The 26,783-nt window shown below is 43.1% G+C and overlaps 1 protein-coding gene across 6 annotated transcripts in view; it reads right to left on the minus strand.

The window, feature by feature from the left end:
* The window catches only part of DLG2 (discs large MAGUK scaffold protein 2), a 652,065-nt gene that overhangs the window by 255,843 nt on the left and 369,439 nt on the right, over positions 1 to 26,783 (minus strand). For all 6 annotated transcript variants that reach the window (XM_085889199.1, XM_085889200.1, XM_085889205.1 and 3 more), the window contains one exon: positions 19,792 to 19,869. In XM_085889199.1, coding sequence (XP_085745325.1) covers positions 19,792 to 19,869 — 78 coding nt within the window. The remainder of the gene's footprint in view (positions 1 to 19,791; positions 19,870 to 26,783) is intronic.

Raw genomic sequence — 26,783 nt, forward strand, 5'->3', positions numbered from 1 at the left:
AGGGAGGATTTACCATTGGGAGAAATCCGGATGGGAAAGTTCACAGATCGAGTCAGTCCCATGGAGTCATGGAAGTCAAGGCACCAACACCCAGCCAATTTTCATGGAGACAATTGAAATTGCCGCAAATGAGGAAGAGAGAATTGGGATGAGTCATTAAAAGTTGTTCCATGTTGTCAGAGAGAGAGAGAGAGCGAGAGAGATGGAGATGAAGTCGTCACTGTTTTGAGGATGGTACAACACTCAGACAAACAAGAGATGGGAGCATAGGGGAAGTCACAGCCAAAGGTAGTTTTGGGGTTTGGGAGGTGAAAGAGCAGAACAAGGAGAGTGATAAATACTGAGCTTGAAGGCGACTGTGCAAAATCCACAAGCAATCTGTTCTGTTGTTGCATACACTACCAGTCAAAAAGTTTTAGAACACCCCCATTTTTCCAGTTTTTACTGAAATATAAGCAGTTCAAGTCCAGTGAATAACCTGAAATGGTACAAAGCTCAGCGGTAAACTGCAAGATGTTAAAAAAAAGTTTAGGTTATCAAATACTGAAAAATAATATAAATTTCAGAGTTGTTAAAAAGGCCCTTTTCAGCGAAAAAGTAATGGGTTAGCAACTACAGCCGTTCTGCAGCAATGGAAGTAAATTAAGCCTTGAAAGATGATGTAAACAATTCCTGCAGGTGTCCCAACTTTTGTTGATTAGTTACAAACCCTCTGTCTGTATAAAGCCAGTGTTAGAACAGACTGTGTTGCTACACCCTCTGAAGCTTTATTTGGTCAAGATTGCACTACAGGAAGTAGTTTATTGCTATCATAATGGTGAGAAAAAGAACAGCTTGGTCGAGTGGCAGTAAGAAAGCCATTGCTAAGATGGCAAAAAAGAAAGAGGCTTGCCTGGACCATGAAGCACTGCCAGTGGACTACTGAAAACTGGAGGAAGGTTTTATGGACCGATGAATCAAAGTTTGAAATCTTCGGTTCATCACGCGGGGTTTTTGTACGCCGTCGAGTCGGCGAAAGGATGGTTCCTCAGTGTGTGACACCAACTGTCAAACATGGAGGAGGAACCGTGATGATCTGGGGCTTTTTTGCTGGATCCAGAGTTGGTGACTTGCATAGAGTGACTGGCACCCTGAACCAGGCGACCACAACATTTTGCAGCATCATACAATACCCTCTGGTCTATGCCTAGTTGGCCAGGGGTTCATCCTACAGCAAGATAACGACCCAAAACATACCTCCAGGTTATGTCAGAACTACCTTAGAAGAAAAGAACAAGACGGAAGGCTTCAAATAATGGAATGGCCAGCATAGTCTCCAGACTTAAACCCCATTGAGCTGGTTTGGGATGAACTGGACAGAAGGGTGAAAGCAAAGCAACCTACAAGTGCAACACATTTGTGGGAACTTCTGCAACAGTGTTGGGAAGAACTTTCCGAACAATAATTGATTTCCATTGTAGAAAGAATGCCACGAGTATGTTCGGCTGTTATATCTGCAAAAGGTGGCATCTTTGATGAGTCAAAAATTTAGATTAAATTTTGTTCAACAAAACGATTCCATGATTTCTTTTTTATCTGCAATTGTATATTTGTTCTATGCTTTAATTTCAGAGCACATTGAAATATTAAGTGGCTTCAATTTCAGTAAAAATTGGAAAAATGGGGGTGTTCTAAAACTTTTGACTGGTAGTGTATGGCAGCTATCATTTATTGGAGCGTGGTTGTGCCGCTGATGCTGTGCCCCTCCACCAGTACACTGGTGCTCATTTTTACAACCTCAGGAGGATGACAGGCTGAGTCAACCCCACCTGGTGTCAATTCAGCAGCCAACAGGGCTCAAACTCAGGATTCGAGGATCCCAAGCCAGTCACCCTAACCATGAAGCCAACACCAGGCTTTCACAGGTGATGAGTGATTGGAAGGTTGCATGAACACATCTGTAAGCACCGTGACTGCATTCTCCAGCAGGGGGCAGCCATGCCCAGAGGAAAAATAAATATGATATAATGGAGCTCATATTTAAAAAAAAAATTCAAAAATCCAATTTGAAAAGCCCAATCACAAAATTGACCTCGTGCGAGTCTCTTTACTTCTCTTGAGACTATTTAAGAGTAGAACACTGGGATATTATGATGTAGACTGCTGTGGAGGCAATGCCAAAGCCACAGGTCACTCAATAGCACTGGAAAAAAAGAAGTAATTATCCGCTCACAGTTTTTACAAAAAGGTTCTCTAGTTTTTAACCCTAAAGGCATTAAAATGTATATGGCTTATTATAACTCTCTAAACGCTGTGATTATCGCTCATAGAGTATATAATGCATTTTATCCATCACATCAGATGTTTCGAAAGGCCATCACCCAAAGTGCTATTTATACCAGGAGCTTTTAAAATTGTTTCTTATCATAAGCACTTCATACTATTGTGAACCATACTGTTGCCACATGTTTTAAAATTCAATGTACAGTGAAAATGTGATATTTCTGGCATTTAGTCTTAAAAAAAACAAAACAGGGTGAATGGCATATAGTAGGGTTGGGCATACAACCATACTTTTTTTGAAAGGAGTGTTTTTTATGGCCAAATTTCATGCTGATCACGGATCCGTTGAACTTTTTGACGTAGGATGATGTCTTAGGTTGGTTTAATGCAAAAATTCAAAATGGCCGCCAAATTTACCCACCTTTCAGGTAAAATTTGATAATTATGGCTTACTCGGGCATGTAATATTCGGGTTGGGCACACATCTACTTTTTCTCTGTTGTCCTGTTGAAAGGAGTGTTTTTTATGGCCATTTTTCACGCTGATCACGAATCCGTTGAAATTTTTGACCTAGGGTGATGTCTTAGTAAGACATCATCATTGGTCAAAAATTAGGATGATGGAGCGTCACAGCAGACGCTCCAACTGCTACGCCACCAAGTCTGGTTCGTTTTGCCATTCCGAGTTCCATTTAAGCACCTCGTTTGTCTTAGTAAGACATCATCCGAGGTCAAAAATTTAAACGGATTCGTGATCAGCATGAAAAATGGCCATAAAAAAACACTCCTTTCAACGGGACAACAGAGAAAAAGTCGATGTGTGCCCAACCCTACTTATAGTCGGGTCAATTTATGACAAACAACCACCAAACCCACAACAAATTGCAACAAAAGATTTCTCAGTGGTTTTCATTCCTACTGCATATACTGATTAATAGAAAAAAGTCTACCAAAATGTGACATCTGGAAATGGGTTAAAACAGTCATTTCAAGATGGCCGCCACCGGGCTTTGAAATAACTAAAACAGCTATAACTTCTTCAATAATTGTGATAAAAACAGAATTGTTGGTTCTGGTCCATGGTTTTAATGGATCAGAAATCCACTGGTGTCAATAAAATTTAGATCTGATCAGTATTTAACCTGAAATCCAGGATGGAGGCAAAAAATGAAGGGCGTAAAATCAATAAATTGTCTCTATATAATCAAACCTCTGTTAGGCAATCACCCAGCATTTATCAAATTCTAACAAAAGGGTTTTCAGTCTTCTCTTACCAGTAATTATATGTGATGTATTGCATGTCAGGGGAATGATCCTGGCTCTGATTGAGTAGCCTATCCCTTTCTTCGAGTGTTCTTTCCCTGAATGTTTTGTTTTCTGTGTTTCAGGTTTGAAGAGTGAACTGGAGAGCAAACACCCACATGTGTATAAGTTTCAAAATGGCTTCATGTGATCCCGCGAACAAACCAGTTTTGGGCAGACCTCAGCTGTGATCTCGTCATCGAACAAACACTCATGAGATCACTAAAGAGCACCGGTGGCTTGACTCATGGCATTAAGATGACAGAGGAACACCTAGCATTGTGGACAATGTCAACCCCCACAACATCTGAGGTCAACGTCGCCATGCAGGACTTCAATGATCTCACATATGCAACAAGCGAGCAGCATAAAGAAGCAACTGGTGCCATAATTGAAAGACATGCATTCGACCTCTCGAAGATAAGCACAAAGCTGAATGCATTTTCACCTTTCTCCTCTGATCCTACATTGAGGAATATCATAAGTGGTATCGTGGCAAGCGAAGACATCAGCGTGCATGGATATGAAGCTGTTGTAAACAAAATCATCGAGAGAATGATTGGACAACCTGTGTTTTCCTTCTCCATCAAGAGGACAAAGAAAGCAAAGACCCTCGGAAATTCTAATGCTCTCCAGGTTGCTCCTCACAGAACCATCGACTCCAGTGTGCTATTCCAGCGATTCCTGGTGGTATCCCAGATAGGTGATTTGTCACTTGAGGACGTGATGAGTTTTGAGCTCAGTCCATACCCTCCATCCCTCTTTGAGGACAACAAGATCTTAAGGAAGGCTGACAAACCTCAACTCACTCAAGCCATCAATGACCACTGTACCAAGGCACTGGCATGTGAAGGAGTACCAGACACCACACCTTCAGCACACCTTAAGACTGAAAGGTATGTTCTTGATGGTGGTTCCTTGCTGCACAAGCTCAAGTGGAAGAAGGTTGATACATTTGGCAAAATAGCCAGAGCATATGCAGACTTCACAACAAAACACTATGGGACAGCAACTGTTGTCTTTGATGGCTATGGTGCAGGCCCTTCGATAAAGGATAACACTCAGCAGAGAAGGGGACAAGCCAACAGCTATCCGACTGTGAACTTCACCGGAGAAACTGAATTTGACGGAAAGAGAGACGAATTCCTATCTGTCGGCAGTAACAAGCAACAGCTGATCACCTTAATAGGTGATCAGCTGAAGAAAGTGGGCTGCACAGTTATTCAGGCAGAAGGGGACACTGATGTGGACATTGCCAAGACAGCCGTAAACAGCACAATTCTGCATTCCACCACACTAATCGGAGGGGACACAGATTTGTTGATGCTTTTGCTCCATTACTGTATACCAGATGGAAAACCACTATATTTCAGATCAGACAACCAGTCAAGAAGCAATCTGAAAGTATATGACATCAATCGGATGAAGCATCTTCTTGGGACTAAATTGTGCACTCAACTATTATTCCTGCACGCCTTCACAGGATGTGATTCAACATCTCGTGTGTATGGCATTGGGAAAAAATCAGTGTTTCAGAAACTCGTGGAAGATGATCAAGGCCTCCAGTTGTGTGCAGATACATTCACTTCGAGAGGCGTCAGCCACGCTGAAATAAAGAAACTTGGCAGTCAAGCGATGACCGTTATATTTGGTGGGGAGAGCACAAGTTGTCTGGCAGCCATGCGTTACAAGATATTCACAAAGAAGGTCGCTGCTGCTAAGTCTTTCGTTACACCTGAACGTCTTCCCCCAACGGAATCTGCCACCAAGTTTCATTGTCTCCAAGTGTACAACCAGGTCATGGTTTGGATGGGGATGGAGGGTGACCTCGATCCTCTGGACTGGGGCTGGGGACTTGAAGACAATCGATTTGTACCCATCATGACTGCCATGAATGCTGCACCAGACACACAGCTGAAGATGATACAATGCAACTGCACCACAGCTTGACACACCCCGTGTTGCAGCTGCAGAAAGAATGGGCTTCCGTGTACGTCTGCATGTGGATCATGCCAAGTGACGTTTTGTGACAATCCACTAAATCAAGCCTCTGAGGAACTAGAGGACAGTGATGAGGACTGAAATTATAACCTAAACTGCCATTATGTAATGTTCACAAATAAATGTTTCAGTGGCACCAGGTGTTCAGTGATTTTGGTTCAGATGGAAAATTTATTGATTTTTGCACTCTTGAATTTTGCCGCCATCTTGGATTTCATGTTAAATACCGATCAGATCTAAATTTTATTGACACCAGTGGATTGCTTGTCCATTAAAACCATGGACCAGAACCAACAATTATGTTTTTTATCTCAATTATTGAAGAAGTTATAGCTGTTTTAGTTATTTCAAAACCCGGTGGCGGCCATATTGAAAATGACTGTTTTAACCCATTTCCGGACGTCAGATTTTGGTGGACTTTTTTTTCTGTTGATCAGTATATCCAGTAGGAATGAAAACCACTGAAAAACCTTTTGTTGCAATTTGTTGTGGGTCAGGTGGTATTTTGACCCGACTATTAATTCAAGGTGTCAAGATGTAAAAAAAAAAGAAGCAACCCAAACATTTACCGCACAAGCAGAGAAAATGTGCTTCATAACTCATTGTTAAAAGATCACATCGATGGGCTCAGACCCGCCTGTTTTGCTCATCAAAATTGAGGAAATCAGAATCCATAACATAAAAATTACCCCCGTGTGGGGGTGACGGTCATCTCTTTTATACCACAAGTTCTCAATGTTCAGTTGTGACGAAGACTACTGCACTGCGCAGTCAAGCTGCGCAGTTTGAGTAAAGATGACTCGGCATTTTGGCACACGTGCACGAAATTATATTTTGAAAATAAATGCCGACGTTTACATTTCGGGTTTTGAAACTTTTGCACCTTCGGCGGAAAAATGTATAAATATACAAGGTCAGCTGCTATGCAATGACACCATTCACTAACTTTTACCATGCCCAGTAGAGAATATATAGCCTCTTGAAGGTAGGGCAGTTTTTGCCAACTTTGAAGTCACGTGACGCGAAAACGAAAGCGAAATTCGAAAATCCGTCCTGACCAAATTTAGATATTGTCCCATAGATTCATACGCTACAATCAAATTCAAGATCGCGTGAGAAATGGCAGAGGAGATAGATTTTGAAAATCGTCATTTTCGCAACTTCAAAGGCCTCGTGACCTTAACCTTGACCTTCTGTAACCTTGAAAGTCATACCATCGTGTACGTCTCATCGACCTCTATCAGGATCACTAATGACCAGATCTCCCGCTTCAACTTCATTGTGAACGGACGGACGGATGGATCGAAGGACATCGACACCCATATTATTAGGTCATGCTCGAAGAGATGACCTAAAAAGGCAATTCTCTGTATGTGCGGATGTATGGTAATGTGGAGGTGGGGGGGAGGGGAGGGGGGACGGGGGCACAGCTGGAATGTGATGATTAGTATGGACCATGTGCATCACATAGGTTAGATTTACATCTGTACTAGGGACACGTCAGAAGTAAGTTGTACTTAATATGTGCACTGAGTGTCTATCATAGAGTAATACATGTTCAGGACATATTGTGTAAAACCTCTCATCTCCAGGTGAGGCCAGGTGGAGGGCTTGATGTGAGTGACAATGGGCAAATGAATGTGCTGCATACCCAGCAGCTATGACGTTCTCCGTGGGTTGTTTGCAAGGAGGACTGGGAACCTGGTGTTATAGTGTGGTTTTGCGAAGCCCCAGGATGTTATCCCAGCACCACCTTTGCATGGCGGCACAGCCAATGAATGGACCAGCCGCATGTTGGAGGGCAGACCTAAATGCCAATATAAGCTGCGTGTGTATGTATATATGCATGTATGTATTTGTGAATGTATGTATGTATGTATGTATGTATGTATGTATCTAGGTATATCTGATCATTATATAAATGAAAACAGATAAGAAAATTTCCACCAAGTTTTACATACTGTATGTATTCAGGGTCCCCAGGGTGAGGTCATGGTCACAAAATAATTCCCCCCTTTCTCAATCTCCCACACCCCTCCCTCCAACGAGAATGGGGAGACAACTTGTGATTTTCGCCAATACACGGACAATAATACAAGTGGGTTAACCACTGACCCCTGCCGGAGGAAGCGGACATTGACAGCTATTTTCTCTCCCAGAGCAATTGCGTGTTACTATTACTAAAAGGAGTATGCGTCCGTCCATCCATCACGTGAAGAAGAAGCAGAACCTCGAGCAGGGAGGGGGCATTGACACCATATTTCGCACCGAATGGGAGCGGTTATTACGAGTGCATAAATCAGATGTATTTCAGGGTAGTTTTCAGTGAGGGTGACTGATCATCATCGATTGTATTATCAGTGGCTTTTTGCTGGATTTAGCTTTGGTGTCCATGTTCTATGAAAATAATGCTGCTAATGCCTTCATCATGTACACAGCATTACAATAAGAACTAGAAGGGCACTCAGTAGATCGCACACCTCCGCCACGTAATGCCTGATCCACGAGAACATATCGGGCCCAATACATTTTTGAGATATCGTGCTATGTATCGTTTTTGGCCATATCTCTCAATGGTGAAGAATCACTTTAAAAACGCTAGTATTCGGATCTTCACCATATCTAATCTTATCTAATCAGTTCGTCCTTGTCACACACCCAACTTGTCCACCGAATTTCATCCAGATCCGTCCACAACTTTTTTGAGATATCCTGCACACAGACAGACAAACAGACAGACAGACAAAAACAAACAAACAACCAGACAGAGAGGAGTGAAAACATAACCTCCTTCACCTTCGGTGGTGGAGATAACGAGCAGGTGTCTTGTTAGAAACGGGAATTCAAGGTAAAGTGATGATGTGCACCGTGACATGCGGTACATGTTTATCTTTCAGACAATGGCGGTTCGCTCATAAGAAGAACAACCATTAGTGATTCAAACTGGCAAATACACTGACATTTCAAGTCAGATCGTTTTGTCAATGGTATCTCGCACAGCTTCAACATTTTGTCGTCAACGTAACACTGGCAATGTTACAGTTTGTAAAGGCTAAGATGCCCTGATTACCTCCACAAAAAATCACGCGAGGACGCCCCATCTCGGTCTTAGAGTACAAGATAATATGTGTCCTTTCTTACAAGGGATTTCAATGCTCGACGAGGTCATTATGCCCATCAAAGCCTGCACTTGTGTTGTCAACTTATGGTTGTTTATCTGTGCTCTAACCTTTATAAATGTTGAACGTCAAGCAAGGAAGGAACACGTACCATTTTTCAATTCTTTAGTAAAATCCGTCCAGGGTTCGAACTGCCGACGTCCCAGAGTCCCAGAGTCACAGAGTCAGAGCAGACGCTCCAACTGCTACGCCACCAAGTCTGGTTTGTTTTGCCATTCCGAGTTCCATTCAAGCACCTCATTTGTCTTTAGATCTGTTCATCTCCTTTACCCTTATGTTGAAATGCCATACTATATTGCTTGTACAAATCTCATCTTGCCAACATAAATAGACACACGTTTGCAGACTTTCCAACCTGTTGAAAAAAGTAATGAGGATGATAATAACAAGTGGAGATATATGACGTATATTTATGGCACACGTATATTTATATTTCTTTGCTATTTTAAGCGTCGTAATGATTTTAATGTCATGGTTACAGCATTACACGATGCCCTCCCCTACTGTTGAAAAAAAAAATCATCATAATTGTACATCCAATGCACGCATCATTCAGTGATGAGAACCTTCCATGAGTTTGTTGAACAAGTCAACCGGTGGATGGGCCGCAGTCTTTCGTAGAGCACACTTGTTTGTTGTAGAACAAGGTAGATTTCTTAGCTTGTCAAATAAACTCCGACATGAGCAGAGTGAGTTCCTTGGAGCTCATAATTTCCCTGCCATCTCTCATAGGGCTGGCAGGATGGCCTAGAGGTAGACACATTCACCTCTCAGCGATTTAGCCTGTGTTTGGATCTTGACCCAGCTATAAGCTGTCATCATGGTGTTTCACACGCATAAGGATTCATCAATGTGTGTACCATCCCTCAGATGTACGTTAAACGAGGTGTTCCATCTGCTGGCGGCATCAGTTGAGAGAAGCTAAAGACCCCTCATGGTGTCCTTCGCAAAGTGTCGGTGAACTATCCCCGGCACCATGGTCAAATTCCATATCCCTGCACTAACTACTGCTGGGAAGGCAACGGCAAACCACCAGAATAATCCTTGCTTTGGGCCCTGTCACACCTTGACGTTTTAGGCAGCAATGGCAACGTATAAAAATGTATGTAAAACGTTGGCATACGCTGAAAATTTTTTTTTTAAGTTTTTGGTGTATTCATAACGTGTTGATCGTTTGCATAACATATTAGTAACGGGCACATAACGTTTCGTTGTGTTATACATAACTTTTACCAACGAATACTTACCTTGTGGTCGGCGTTCAAAACCTATGACAAACGATAGTTTAACTTACCCTTTGCGCGCTATATGTATCACCGGCGAACTCGTGGCGTAGCCAGTTAAGAACTTGCCGGACGCTGATTGAAATCAAAATTGCCTGAGAATTTGAAGTGTCAACATCGCAGTCACACCTTGACGATTTTGCCAGCGTATGCCATTCTATGAAAAATGTGTTTACAACGCTAGGCACACGTCGAATACACTACAGGTAAGTTGTGTATACGTTTAGAGTATGCTGGAAATCATTGAAGTACGCTGGCATATTACCGAGTCCGTTTGATACGTCATGAAATTTCAAGCATGCTGAAAATTTTAAGACGTACTCGTTCCTAACACGCATCTGTTCCTAACACGTTCCGCGATCGTTTAAACACGGCGAACACACGTTACTTGTCGGTTACTCATAAGTCGAGCACGTCAAGGTAATGGCAAACATACTTGAAACCAAATTTCTAATCGATGAGTAACGTGCTTTGAACAAATGAGTAGCGTCAGCTTAGCCTATGTTTAACGTGCTTGGAAACTATGAGTAACGTGCATTGAAACTATGTATAACTGGCCTTGAACCAATGACTAGCGTGCTATGAACGTAAGAGTAACGTGCGTTTAACCTATGAGTAGCATGTTTTGAACCTAAGTATAACGTGCTTCTAACCTTTGAGTAACATGCTATGGACCTATTTGTAACGTATGTAAAACGCATATTGTCGTATGTAGACGAATTAAATTGACGTCTTCCGGACAACCATAGAACTTACTGAAAGTGTTTCTAACTTACTTCTACCGTGTACTGGCGTATTGGCAGCGTTTAGCGGAATTGGTATATACAAATGGGCTTCACAATAAAAACCCATCATTGTTCCAGACTCCATGGTGAGTAGATGTGAACTCCGGTAGTATCAATAGTAGCAGTAGTATTACGAGTAGTAGGTGTGCGTGACAGTAATAATAGTAGTAGTAGTAGTAGTAGTAGTAGTGGTAATAGCATTGGTAGTAGCTGTATGTCTATGTCAGTAGTAGTATGTGAGCGTGATGTGGAGGCTGTGGGGGATGATGGATCCTCATTGCGTCAACGAATAGGAGAATACTTTGCACCATTGTTCGATGTTCTGAAAGGGCTAATTTTTTTTTCCTCATTCCGAAGATGAAATATTTCTTTGTTTTACTATTGAAATTATTTTAAAAAAAAGACTTTGACAAATGCATAATGTACTAGTAATAAACACAGAACGCTTCGATAACTTATAGATTAGTTATACCAACGATTGCTTATCGTGTTTTAGGCGTCCACAGCCTATGCCCAACGATAGTCTAGCGTATGCATAATGTGGGAGCGTATCATTTACGATTCCGTGACGTTTGCTATCCATTGACTGCCACTAAACTATTTTAATAAATGGCTGTCACTCGGCTATTGTTTTTTGACGCTGGTGCTCAGCAATTGAAATCGTTTCCATTGAACGAGTTAAATCGCTTCCACTGGACTATTGAAATGATTTATTGAAATATTGAAATGAAATATTGAATAATGCTTGGTTGTCCTTGGACCCACTCTGGCTAGCAGCTCGTCGAACATCGCTGGGGGCATTCGCAGGACGTTGATGAAGGATGCATGGTCCTCGTTCCGGAGTTCCACCATGAGCTGGTCATATGTGCCGTAATGGCGTCGCCTCCCGATCCATGGTCTTACCCAGTTCCTTCTCCTCCGTTCACGTCTTTTTCTCCAGGCTCTATTGGCACGCAACTGGTGCAGTGTCAACTCGATGAGGTCATGTTGATGTTCGAGGACAGGTAGGTATTGTCGTCTCAGCGTTGCCGTATCCTCCATCTCTCGGAATGACATAGACATGTACTCACCAGGAAGTCTAAAAAAAGACGGGGTCTTCCTGCGAAGGCCCTTTTTATATACCAATTCCCCTAATCGCTGCGAATACGTCATTCTACGTCAGCTGTTTGTTAGAAACGCGTTCAGTAAGTTCTGTGGTCATCTTGAAGACGTCAAATACGTCTACATACTTATTTGTTCGTTGGACATGCTCTACAACTAATTCCCAAGCACGTTACTCATAGATTATAAATAAGTCACGGTTCCCTAAACATTACTTTGATGTGTTTCGATGTATGAGAAACTTTCTAGTGGCGCGTTGCGAGCTGTGAACAACGTTCGTGTAGCGTGCTTATAAAACGTTACCTATAGTTTATGAATAAGTTTCGGGTACGCAAATGTTACCTCAATGTGTTTCCACATTTGAGTAACATATAAATAACGTGTGTCAACGATCGCATAACGTGCCTAAACCTTATGGCCAGCGTAGCGGAACGTGTGAGCCAAACGCCGAATACGTCGTAAAATTTTAAGCATATGAAAATTTGAGAAAAAACACAAAGTTCAACGATTAAAGCCAGCGTACTATGACATATGGCAGTGTTTTTCAGCGTGCTCTTAACGTATACAAAACCTACCCATAACGTATTAGACGTGTGCCAGCGTATTAGGCAAATTTTTCATAAATCGGCATAGGTTGGGTAAATCGTCAAGGTGTGACAGCCCCTTAAGAAACTGCTTTGGCAGCACCGATGCTCTGCAATAGAGTACGATACATCAGAATCAGAGAATCATCTCTCCTAATTTTGCAAATGCTATAAAATACCTGTTCTTCTGCATCATTAGAATGTGGAACAGCAAGCACTACTTTTGCGACCTCCGCAAGCCTGGTGAGCGTTAGGCTACTTCCTGTGACTGCGCCGATTTATGCGCACGCGCCCTTCAGTGACTTCCCTTTGTGTGAATTGTTGAAAGTATATCTACTGCCCCCAGGCAATTGAAAATGACTTATTATACCATTTTTGTACCCAAGCCATGATAGTTTGAGAATTTTTGTTTTGAAATTCATGAAAGTGAACAACCATTTGCAAACAAGTGAATGGGTGATGCACGCAAAATCAGGGTGACACCTGGGAAATGTGGATGAGTTGGAAGGCTTGTGTTTGTGGGATAGTATGAATTGGTAAATTCTTATTATTACCCTCAGTTTCACAGAGGGAATGTAGCTGTGTTTGCTATGTATTCGTACATAGAAAAACAACCATTTCTAAAAAAAATTCCGAATAACGATTCAAATTGAGTAAACATGCTTCCAATGAGTATTTTGTATTCAGTTCAACACTGTGCACTGAAAAAAAAGGTCACTTTAACACATTAAGTTTTACCACCCCTCCTCCAGTGTAGCTCCCTCTGCCCCCCTCTCCTCTAACCCTCCCCAGTTCCTCCAGGATGCATGCATTATTCCAGTAATGACCTACTGGTTCAACTCCCAAAATCCAGGCTAACTGTCAACATCCACCATTTTGTTTCCCTATCATCCCATCTGTGGAACTGCCTTCTCGAGTCTGTTCAATCACACCCTTCACTACAGGGTTTCAAGGAAGCAGCGCACCACAATGTCATGTCATCCCTCTTCCCATCCATACCCGTCAAGTTTTCAACCCCCACTAACCTTCTTACTTGCAGATTACTGTGTTTCCTCGACATTCTCTCTCGTCTTTTCCTGTTCGTTTATCCCCTTGCTTGTTTTGTTTGTATGTGGCCCAACTGTCCTATCAGTGTGGCACCACTGCACTGTCAGTGCATTTCCTTTTTAACCACGTCACCTGGCTCTTTGAAGGGGTGAGATATTGTATAAAAAAGTACAATGCACAGGACCAAACTGTAATGCAATGTCATAGCACTTAGTGCCACTCTGGCACTTAATTAAATTTAATTATTGGAGCACTATGTAGACCAGTGGTTCTCAAACTTTCGTTGACTGCCGCCCCCTTCTGCCCTCTTGGACCGGCCCAATGCCCCCTCGTCCTATCGTTCGTGGTCGGACACCCAGTGGGCAAGAGGATAGTCCGAATTTATGTAGATAGGAAGGAAAAATAACAGAAGCCAAATATTTTCTGAATAATATTTTACTTTACTTTACTTTTACTTTTCTATTTTATTTTGCACTACCTACAATGTTTCAGCAGAACAGGTCCAGGTGAGGAAAACTGGGAATCTGTTATCACAGGCCCAAATACCGTTAGTGTGAAGGGTGGGCCTGGTGACACGCTGCGAGATTACGAACGTCTGGCTCCATCTCAGTGAGGTAGAGACGCAGATCGCCCCTCTTGGTAATGTCAAGGCGGTTTCGATACTTGGTCAGCAGCACCATCACGGTGCTGAACCCTCTTTTAATGAGGTATGATGTGGGGAACACCATCAGCAGCAGTTCTGCCTCTGTCCTCATTGCGGGGTATTCGACCCGCTCCAGAATCCAGAATTTGCCGTATTCATGCTGCGAGAATCTTGCCTTCACCTCATCATCATTCCACAAGTTGATAATTTCGTCCTGTAATTCACGCTTCACATCTCGAATGTCACATTTGAATGGGTTGATCACCCATGCTGGCACCGACAGTTCTAGCACGTCTCTGAAACGCTGCTCCATATCTCCACAAATTTTCTCAAGGTGATTGCAATTAACGAGCAGCTCTTCATCAGAAACAGCAGTTTCCTTTGCCAACCGGGGAAAGTGGTACATATCTCTGCAGCCGAGGGTTTCCCTGTGCAGAGTTGCCTTGGTTATGAACGCGCCGATCACTTTCTTTGCTTTAATCAGCGTCATATGGTCACCCTGGAGTTGTTTGTTGACATCATTCAGTACACTGAATATGTCCGTGAGGTAAGCCACATCATGCTCAATCACATTCACTTTCTCCGATAACTCGGTATCAATTTCCGACAGAAACTCGACCACTGTCGAGAAGAGGGCATGGAAACGGGTCAAACAAGTGCCTTTGGACAACCATCGAACTTCGGTATGCAACAAGACCCTCTCGAATGGTTCATCATTCTCCTGGCAAAGCTGACGAAACAGCCGATCATGCAGAGACGACACCTTGATTTTATTCACTGCTTTGATTACTATTTGGAGTGATGTATGAAGTCTGGTGCTGAGAGCTTTTGCTACAAGATGCTGGCGGTGCACGACACAGTGAATGGTGAACACGGACAGTACCTGGTTCTTCAGAAGCGCGATAAAACCACGCTGGCGGCCAACCATCGCTGGTGCCCCATCCGTCGTGCAAGCGAGAATGTTCTCCATCGGTATGTTCTTATCAGTAAAGTACTTGTCCAACGTTTGGAAGATGGAAGAACCCTTCGTATCGGTCTGGAGAGAGCGGGCAAACAACAATTCTTCCACCATTTCCTGATCACAGATGAAGCGAAAGTAGCAGAGTAACAGAGCTTCACTGTCACGCAAAGTGGACTCATCCAGCTGGATGGCGAAGTGCGAGCTTCTCAGCTCACAACACAGCTTATCTTCTACATCTGATGACATTTCATCAATCCGTCTGGCCACGGAATCATTGCTGAGCGCAATCGACGAGAGAACTGGATACGGATCCTGGCCCATAACAGTTTTTATCACTTCCCCAACAGCCAGTTTGATCGACTGTTCACTGATTGAATACGGTTTTCCAGATCTGGCGATGAGCAATGACAGCTTATACGACGCTTCCAGTCCTTTATCCACGAGCTTTTGGCTGGCTTTGAACATTGTCGTTACCGTGGATCGCTTCTCAAATTTCTCTTTCAGCGATTGGAAATAGCTGACCTCTGCACGAGCCTTATCACTGTGCTTTTTACTCAGGTGTTCGCTCAGTCGAGATGGTTTCATTGCTTCATTGGACAGCGTGATACCACACAACAAACACATCGGTAACTGCGTGTTCGTCAGGGATGGAATCAATCCATACTTGATGTATTCAACGGAATACTGATGACACTTTTTCTTTGAGGCCGACATCTTGAAGCCAACCGGACGTGAAGCTTTTTTGAACAACGAAATCAATATGCCAAGATGTCGAAAGACTAACACCAGTGATAAGGCCAAACAATAAATATATATTTCCGGTGTCTCATCAGCGCGTGCATCGATTTTCACCCTGCGCGTCAAAAAAAAATTTCTTCACATTTCCAATGGTAGCTACAACAGTGCGCGCCTAAAACACAATGCTGCGCCGCCTCAGTACTTGCGCCTCGCTGGGAATTGCGCTGCCGGATCATAACACATGTATATGGTATTCACACCATGTGTGTATTAAAAAAAAAACACTGACTTGCATTATTGGTAAACAAGTCTGTAATATATTTGAAGAACTTGATGATTTTCAGAATAAATACATTTTAAAATGTGTTCATTATTTACAAAAAGGCCTACCTGTCCCATTGCCTGTCTTTAATTTCTCTCTGGATGGCGCCACGGCAAACGAGGAGGACCGCAACGGGCATTGTATGGTCAATTTGCCGAATGGTGCCGGGTAACCTGTTCAGACTGCAGGAAGTCCAATGAACGCTCCTAATCGCCGCTGCCCCTCCAATTCGCCAGTGCCCCTAAGTCATTGCCAGCGCCCTCAACCACTCGTCGAGTCTGGAGCGCCCCCTTGAAAGTTCCCAGCGCCCACTGGGGGGCGGTAGGGATCACTTTGAGAACCACTAATGTAGACTGTGGAGTGTAGAGCATGAGGGATGACAAAAGAAGACAAGAAAAAGCTGGACAAATCAGGACAAACTATTTATATTACCCAGATTCCCCTTAGTTATTTGAGAAAAATTCAATCCAACTGCAGTCTTCAATAACACGAGTTCTACAAAATAAAAACCAGGGAAATGTGAGACGTTAAAGGAAGTAGAGTAAAATGTGCAGAATTGTAACCCAGACTGGCTAATATTATGAAGATAGAGAAGTTGAGGGTAGTTCAAAGCAGAGCAGTACACACGAAGCATAAAAGACACGCGAGTCACCTCATACGTTAGTGGAGATGTATGATTACTGGTTGGTTGCAAAGCATTCTTAAGGGATTTTTAAAGTGATTCCAATGAAAAGTAAGTGAAAATTTTCAAAGTGATTCCAATTAAGAAATCTAATTAAGACGAGTGGCCATCTACTTATGATGCATGCACAGGGAAGGGAAGGCTTGTGGAAAGGGAGAGAGCAGGGCAAAATGGGAAGATTTAAATTGAAAAAAGGAAGAGAAGGAATCCGGGAAGTGTGGGAGGAGTGGATCAGGGAGAAGAAAGAGAGGTTCAGGAGAAGATAGGCATTAGGGGTTGGAAGAACTCGGGTCACGCAGGTATGTATTTCGATGTGTATGGAGCATGGTGGAGAGTTAGGAGGGAGGGAGGGAGGTCAAAAATCCAAATATATTTGTATAAGCATTCAATACATAGTTCCAAATCGGAGAGTGAATGTCCAAAATGGAACATTCTACAGAAATGAAAAACAGCTTGCCATAAACCAAATTGGTTCAAGCTCCCAGCTGACACAGCTTTGTTGCGACAACTTTGAAAAGCAATGCAAAGACATCATCGATTTGATCATTGGGCGAACGTTGGTCCATCATCGGCATTTATACCCGAAGTTTACCGAACAACGACAGCATCCACGATGCCAATCGTCGCGTTCCATCTAAAAGCCAAGGTTCGTTTACTAAACAACCTGCACCTGTATAACACCATGGAGTTGCACACATAGATCTGTGGCAAAAATGCATTTCACCTAATCGTCACAAAGTGCGTGCAAGGCAATTCATCAATAAATACAGAAATTGTCCTTTTCAGGCTGATTATTTACAGCCAATGAAGATAAAAAATCTCAGAAGACAAAGTTTTAGCAGCTTGATACAGATGAAAGAACATTAAAAGGTCACAAATGTAATTGCCTGTGTTTATATACTTCCAAATATAGTTCGAACTTCATCTGATTCCAGAGGTTTATTTTAATACCTCGTTCGTGTTCCCAAATGCATAAATGCGTCCTTCTTACACACTATTGCACTACTTCTTACAGTTTGTCCTTGCTAACAGCCTTAAAGATGCAAGAATAAAAACACCATAGGTGAAATAGTTTTTAAAAACAATAAATAAATAGATTAATTAATTAATATAACATAATAATAACAATAATAATGATATCACACATAAAAGGATAGTGTGAGCAAATGCAGCACACAATTTCAACCAAAGTAGTTCATGTTTTTGCGAATCAAAAACAATGCATGATTATTGGCGAGCAGAATAAGTCCTTTGCGATAATAAAGAACAGAATTATGCAAAGGAAGTCTTCAGGATGTTCTCAACATACTGTGTTGACTTACCTGTCATCACAGCACTGTAATTCATGTGTGAAATTACACTGATGCCTGCGAATGCGTGCTCTTGCCATGCATGTAATATAGTAATGTATAGATGGAAACCCCTGGAACAACGACAACTGCAATCAGGGAAGTTGCTGACCACCCTGGAAGCTCGCACCAAAAACAGAACCAAACGGTCACTTTTACTGTCAGCGATGAGGCAGGCGCACAACATTGGTCCTTACTTTTGTGCAGACTGGCACCACACCCGTTATGTAACAGAACTGCTTCAGCTTTAGTTCTCCAGGGATGTCAATCAAATGTCGGCATGGCAAGATGTCAGTGTGGAAAAATGGTGGGATCACGAGGGGCACACAGTCGCTTAATAAGTAAATAATTCATGAATGCACATAAGGACACAAAATGGAATCCCGATAGACACAAAGACAATTATTACATTGTAGAATAAACTTTCCTGCAAAAAAGAAAAACTCCCGATAGGCCCCCACAATCTGATCATGCACACTTAACCATGTGAAAGGATAGAGGTGCAAGCACAGGGTGCCACTCCCGGCGGTGACGGGGCTTGAATAAGCAGCGCCAGACCAAAGTCCTGCCAAGATGCGTGAAGCTCTCCTAAGTGCCAAGCGCTGCAGAGAAGAGCATGGAGTGGAGTCCTTTTGAAAGCAAAACATAGGCTTGCAGACACCTACCAGCGATGACCATGAGAGCATGACACATGCAGGTGATCCAGAGACAAGGAGAGCAGGTGCAGGAGTGAGAGATGGAGAAGTCCCAGCAGCAAGCAAATTTTTGACAACACCCAGCTCCGACCCCCACTGCAAATTTGCACCATGTTGACATTTCACAAGTCCCACATGTGTCGCTGCATGTGAATGGCCATCTCTCACAAGTCAACGCAATTAACCAATTACCGTGTCTCCATGCAATGAGATGCGGCACACACCATCTATGGTCTCTCGCCTCAGGCAAGGCAGACCAATCATCCACCCAGTTCAACCATCTTTGCTTGGCCACGAACCAAGGCCTGCATCCCACTCCTCTCCTTTTGTCGGTGGGAGGAAAATGTACCATATCGTCCTCTAACCTTCCCCGCGCTCTCCCAATTCGACAAAGGAGAGCAATGGATGGGACACCTTACCCCAGCTTTTCTAAATTCGACAAAACCTGTACTCTCTTAGGCAATATTGTACTCTGCTTACTCCTAACACCCATACGAAATACATGAGGTTACTAAAAGTATGTGCATACACAAAGCATCTGTGACCCTAAACTAACTACTGCCCACCCCACAAAGGTAACAATGTGTACAACTCTTCCAAGAGCTTTAGACATAAGCAAAAACAAATAAATAAAAGTAGTTGAAGAAATGAATGATATCATACTGCACAGAACAAATTAATATTTTTAGATGAATCACCCTCTTAGAGTAGACAGGGGTAAGCAAGTAAATTGAAAAGTTATGGCTGTGAAGAATGAAAAAATAGTTGTTGTGAAGCCTGCCGAATAAAGTCAGAGAGAATGAAATGAAGAGGTCACGTGGAAAAACGAGAGATAGGGAAGCACATGGCTTGCTTTACCATATCTTGATGTGATGGACTTGAGTCTTGCCGTGGACGCTCCCATGTAGACCCATCGTACTGTGACCTTGTCTCGTGCTGTGACGAAGAAGAGAAAAAAAAAAACCCCACATGATCCAAGCAACCGTGAAAATTAGGAGTCAAAATTTAGTCTAAAACTAAATATCATAAACCCCTCTCAATCATGGTATGTCAATGACAAGTAATAACTGAAGCACAGATTTACCTCTTCTTTTTGTGGTTAGTTTATATTTATTACATAAATTTGCAGCCAAACAACTACTTTGAAGAAATACATCTTCATGGATCCGATAAATTGCTATTTCTGAGCACATTACAGTGACAGGACTACGTTTTCTGACATACGTGTTTATGATAATTACTTGTTAAAATATAGAAACCAACCGTGCCAAATAAAAGAAGCACACATTCAAAGCATGTCCTGAAAATATTATTTAAGTGTTTGATAAAATTGTTTTGATGCAACAAAATCAAAGGCATTGATCAAAATGAAGAAAAAATAAATTAAATAAATAATGTGTGCATGTACTCCACCGATTGTCCTACAGGATTGAGCAGTGGTGGCACACTTACCTTTAGAGCTGTCTCGTCTGGATTTGATGTCTTGTCTAGTCAGATTAGTGCTTTGCAAGCGGCGCATTCCATCACAAAGTGTGCCATATCCCTTGGATGGGTGTGAAGCTGAGCATCGCATCTACTAACATTAGTTGGTATATACTCGTATTAAAGATCCTACAGTGTCCTTCGGGAAGAGAAGGCAAGTTTATTTGCCAGCACCTTGAACAAATTCAAAATTCCTCACATTTTCAGTCGAACATCAGGCTTAGCCAATCAGGCCAACAAATTGGGCCAAATTCCTCCTTGGCTGTCCTCTCAAGAAGGTGGGGGTAATTTTAACCATTAAAGTAGTGGTGGTAGTAATCATTAGCCTGGTGTTGGCTTAGTGGTTAGAGTGGTGGCTTGGGATCCAAGGGTCCTGAGTTCAAGCCCCGTTGGCCACTGAATTAATATACACGAGGAGGTTGACTCAGCCTGTCATCCTTTCAAGGTCAGCAAAATGAGCACCAGTGTACTGGTAAGGGGGACACTGCATCAGCGGTCCATCCGCGTCCCAACCAATGATGCAACCAGGGGGGGGGAGGAGAGAGAGAGAGAGAGAGAGAGAGAGAGAGAGAGAGAGAGAGAGAGAGAGAGAGAGAGAGAGAGAGAGAGAGAGAGAGAGAGAGAGAGAGAGAGAGAGAGAGAGAGAGAGAGAGAGAGAGAGAGAGAGAGAGAGAGAGAGAGAGAGAGAGAGAGAGAGAGAGAGAGAGAGAGAGAGAGAGAGAGAGAGAGAGAGAGAGAGAGAGAGAGAGAGAGAGAGAGAGAGAGAGAGAGAGAGAGAGAGAGAGAGAGAGAGAGAGAGAGAGAGAGAGAGAGAGAGAGAGAGAGAGAGAGAGAGAGAGAGAGAGAGAGAGAGAGAGAGAGAGAGAGAGAGAGAGAGAGAGAGAGAGAGAGAGAGAGAGAGAGAGAGAGAGAGAGAGAGAGAGAGAGAGAGAGAGAGAGAGAGAGAGAGAGAGAGAGAGAGAGAGAGAGAGAGAGAGAGAGAGAGAGAGAGAGAGAGAGAGAGAGAGAGAGAGAGAGAGAGAGAGAGAGAGAGAGAGAGAGAGAGAGAGAGAGAGAGAGAGAGAGAGAGAGAGAGAGAGAGAGAGAGAGAGAGAGAGAGAGAGAGAGAGAGAGAGAGAGAGAGAGAGAGAGAGAGAGAGAGAGAGAGAGAGAGAGAGAGAGAGAGAGAGAGAGAGAGAGAGAGAGAGAGAGAGAGAGAGAGAGAGAGAGAGAGAGAGAGAGAGAGAGAGAGAGAGAGAGAGAGAGAGAGAGAGAGAGAGAGAGAGAGAGAGAGAGAGAGAGAGAGAGAGAGAGAGAGAGAGAGAGAGAGAGAGAGAGAGAGAGAGAGAGAGAGAGAGAGAGAGAGAGAGAGAGAGAGAGAGAGAGAGAGAGATAATCATAGTCGGTGCAGTAGTAGTGCATAGTCGGGGCTACATAGAAGTAATAATGAGGTATCTGAATGGAGGGTTCAATTTAGATGGTTTAAAATTAATACTTTATTCTAGTTTTGGCAGACTCTTCTTCCTCTTATTTTGGCTGCTCCCGTTAGGGGTCGCCACAACAGATCATCCGTATGATCCGCATAGTGATTTGGCACATGTTTTACGCCGGATGCCCTTCCTGACGCAACCCTGGTCACCTCTAACGACACAGGGATATGGTACACCTATTTTAACCGGGGTATACACCAGCCCAGTATACTGGTACTCATTTCGCCGACCTCGGAAGGATGACAGGCTGAGTCAACCCCCTGGTGTATTAATTCAGTGGCCCAACGGGGCTTGAACTCAGGACCTTTTGGATCCCAAGCCACTGCCCTAACCACTGCGCCAACACCAGGCTTCTAGTTTCGGCAGACTATAAATAAAAATAAATGAGAGACTGTAATGTTGCTGTTAATGTATGGGGTGTGTAGGGTTTGATAATTATCAGCTACTGGTTTGACTTTTGACTTGTCACAGAATTTTCTATAATATGCAACAAAGGGGTCAGGGATGTCGATAAAAAGGTGGAGTGAAGATGGATAATGCGGCACAACTGAGCAAAAGTTGATGGCGTTTGATTGCCATACTTGAAAATTCTTACAAGAGCTTGGATGTTACCCAAAAGAGTGAACTTCCTTCTGGTTCTGGGTTCCTCCACATGTGATGCTGGTTCATGAGTCCATTCGTTCAGCTCAACAAAGCTCCATTTCCCAGGCAAGATGCATTGTGTTTCAGTCCTGTGTCGCTGGTCATGTATACATCAAATTTTCCATGCCAAACTGTACCTAGTTGTGTAGAATTATCAAATTGGTGTCCCTGTTAAAGTCTGGCCTACTCGTCTCGGGCTCAGCTCGTCGGCTTGTTGATTTTGTCTTGTTTGACCACATATGCTTTGTTTAGGCTTTTTTCTCCCAAGTAGTGTCATTTTTGATCTCTCAGATTAATATCTTTCCCCTTATTAATATCTTATTAATTCCTTATTAATTCCCCTTATTAATATAATTATTAATAAGATTAATATTAATATCACTCCAAAAAAGATAGATCAACAAAAACAGTCTTCTTCACTCGAAAAGTAAACAACAACAACAACAACAACAACAACAAACCAAACTCATTCTGCCATGCACAGTTCCTCTTTCATTCTCACCCCTTCTCCTTATCCACAAATATCCACAAATTGATTCTTCACAGAATAAAATGTTTCTTCCTTTAAAAGCTGTTAATAACATTGAAGAAAAAAGACGCTTTTAACAAATGCAGTTTAAAATGCCTCACTCTCTTTTAAGAAAAAGACTCACTCCATCAAGAACAACCCAGACATTCTTCTTCTTGTTCATGGTCACAATCTCTTCGTCTTCTTTATCACAAGGCTTATTTCCCAAAACATTTTCACTATGAAACACTGAGTTCATCCACCCTCTTCTCAAACCTGCAGCTGTACTTCCTCCATGCCTTCAATCAAAAACATTTTTACCACCACCCTTCCCATGAAGTCTGTCTCTGTATGTCCAGTTTTGGAATCCTGAGAAGTCAATGTTGCAGAGGCTATGTGCACACCACAATCAATCCCCCTTCATGTCCATTATGGTAACAAACCCCTCCATGTCAGTACCCTCCCCTCTCTCTCTCTCTGCTTCCCCCTCATCCCATCCCCTCTCAACTTCCCCCTCATCCCACCCCTCCCTCTTTCAGTTCCCCCACCGTCACTCCTTTTCCCAGCTGTACTTGCCCCGTACCCTTTCAGCTTTCCCTGAGCCCCGCACCCTCCCAGCTTCTCCCCCCACCCCACCACTTCTCCTTGCTCCTTTCCACATTCCTGCATCCTGCCAGCATCTCCTCTTCAACAGCCTCTAACTGTGTGGACCTCAAATATCTGAGGCCTCTGCTCCAACCTGACAGAGCCCACAGTGCATTCCTGATTCCCGAGTATCTCTCCCTGACTATTGTCTCCTCCAGTTTCATAAACCTGAACCCCACACTAGCAGCAGTCACACTGTCCATCAACAGTTCCATTTCACACTCTCCATGTATTGCCTTTACACCTCCCAAACCCTCGGAGTACCTCTGGTAGCGACTTCCCCTCCACTCCCACGTCTTGTTTGTCTGTGTTGTACCATCTTCCAAACAGTGATGACCCCATCTAAATCTCTCTCTCTCAGATGACATTGACCAACTTTTAACCACCAATCCACCAAACTTTTAACCACACTCTTCCTCATATGTAGTGAATGCTAATTGCCTGAGTGTTGGTAAATCTCTCACTTGCTGTGGCACTTCAGCAAAGGACTTCCATGACTCCATGGAACTGGCTCAATCAATAAACTTTCTCACCCAGTTTTCTATCAATGGCAAATCCTCCCTTCTGGATTTGTTTATGACCAATTTCCCCACCAATGTCTTCTGCTCTTCGGTTGCTTCAATGAGCTCATCTGATCATGTGCTTGTGAAGGTCATCATCTTTCTAATCATTCTCAGAGAACATCTTCAGTGCCGGCGAGTCTGGCAGTTCACTCTGATAAAACTGGCATGGAGTACAAGCAGCCATCAACCTACAGGTCTCCAATATCTAATGCTCCTTATATTAACTCAGTCTGGAAAATCTTCCACAGAAAGCTGCTCTCCCTTATGTGTAGATTCATCCCATCTGAACTTCAGTTATCATTCCCATTGACCCTCCCATGGTACAATGAATCCTGCGATGAAGAAAATGCCCTGAAGCAATATACCTTCTCTTCCTGGAAGGGGAATTCAACCAAAGGCAACCTCTGATCATTCCACAAAGCTCCCATCAAATGTGTGTCCACTCTCAGGAGAGTCAGAAAACATCTGTCCAACCTCAAGAATTCACCTTCAAACTTGTGTCCCTCCTCTAAAACCTGGCGGCACCTTGTCAAGTCTGTCTCTGGAGGATGCTAACCTTCCTTTCCCTCACTTCAAATGGCACAACAGCTGATTGTGCACGTGAGAAGGCCGAATGCCTCAATTTTGTGTCTACTTCCAAACCTTGTGTCCTCAACCCCTTTCCCTCAGGACCCACTCCACCCAATCACACCCAACTCCTGGTTTTTTGAACCTGAGAAGGTGAAGAAATCTCTGGCAAACCTCGACTCTGATTCTGTAAATAGACCAGGCGGCATCATCTCATGTGTCTAAAAACCTGCTCTGCTGTTCTGGCACATCCTGTCTCTGCCCTTTTCATTGTATTTTATGCCCTAGGTCACCTTGTATCTGCTTCAAAATCAACCAACATCACTGTACTCCATAAACACAGTGCAAAAGCCGATCCCCTTAACTACCGACCTATCAGCTTGCTTTCAATCAATCATTGCAATTGACATAAAATTCTTCCTTTACTCCAATGACCTCATCTCTGATCTTAATTTGGCTTCAGACAAGGTCACTCTAGCTTGGACATGCTGCTTCCATTCTCCCCACAATGGATGGAGGTCCACAATGTCAGACACAAGATCAGGGTCATCCCTGGAGACAAATCTCAAACTTTGATACAGTCTGGCATCCAGCCTTGCTTTCTAAACTCCCTGTCTATGGCATCCAAGGCGAATACCACTCTCGGGTTACTGACTTCATCTGCTATTGAAGCCAACATGTGGCTCTAAATGGAATCCTTTCATCTCTTCTTCCTGTCAAGGCGGGAATGCCCCAAGGCAGTGTTCTAGACCCCATCCGATTCCTAATCTTCATCAACCATCTCTGAAAAATACTCTTTATCTATTTTCTGATGACTACATCCTCTGCAGTGACATTGCGAATTCTTCAGATAGACAGGCAGCAGCCTCTTCACTCTCTTCAGATCTTGATAAAATCAAAAAACAGTCAAACACTTGGAATATGCCTTTCAATCGTGACAAATCTCAAACTCTAATGCTCTCTCTCTGAAAGGACCATCAGGCAAACCCTCCTATCTACCTTATCAACAATCCTCTTGAAGACGTTCTGTTACTCAAACTATCGGGTTACACTACATCAGCCATGATCTTTCTTGGGCTAACCACATTTCAAAGTTGGCCTCCAGAGCCAGCAGCTTCCTGGGCATCCTCCGTCATACAAAGTCGTTCCTTGGCTCACTTGAACTCCTATCCACCCAAAAGGCCTTTATCCACATCTTTATGGAGTACTGCTCTCCTCTTTGGGCTGGTGTCCCTGCCTTGCACTTTGGCCAGTTCAATTCCATGGATACCAAGGCCTTCAAGATCAGTGGAATCTCCCGTGATGAAGCTGAGTCAATGGGCCTATCACTGACATCGCAGACAGGTCTCTGCTGCAACCTTTCTGGTCATGCACCTTCTGCCATTGACATGCTTTGCTCCCCCTCCCCTCACTCCAGTTCCCCACCTCACCAGTTTTTGCAGGATACATGTGGTCCACCAGTAACCCCCTTTTGGTGAAACTTTCAAATCTAGAATCACTGCTCACTTCCACTCATTTGTTCTTCTTTTTCCCCACCTGTGGAACCATCCCGGTTTGTCCATCTCCATTTATATTGTCTCAGCCCTGCTGATGGCCGAACTCCCCTCTCTTTTTGCTGTTCCTTTTGTTCTGTAGCATCCTGATCCATTATTTGCTCCAGCTCTTCCACGAGCCTTGACTTTGAATACAAATATAAAATAAACTATATAACTGAGCAAACTTTGAGAGTTGGACAATAAAGTTCATTTCTTTCCAAGAAAAGTCATTCCACTTCTCATAAAATCGATTGTGAGTTGTGATTGGACCTTGCTAAAGCCGGTGTCACACCTTGACGTTTTAGCCAGCGTTTGGCAACGTATCAAAATGTATGTAAAACGCTGGCGTACGCTGAACTATTGATGATTTTTTTCCATTTTGGGCATATTCATAACGAGATGGACGTATGCATAACGTATTAGTAACGTACACAGAAAG

Source organism: Eptatretus burgeri, chromosome 7 (assembly GCF_056783735.1).
Source record: "Eptatretus burgeri isolate ZD-2024b chromosome 7, Ebu_testis_v1, whole genome shotgun sequence".
NCBI classification, from domain to species: domain Eukaryota; kingdom Metazoa; phylum Chordata; class Myxini; order Myxiniformes; family Myxinidae; genus Eptatretus; species Eptatretus burgeri.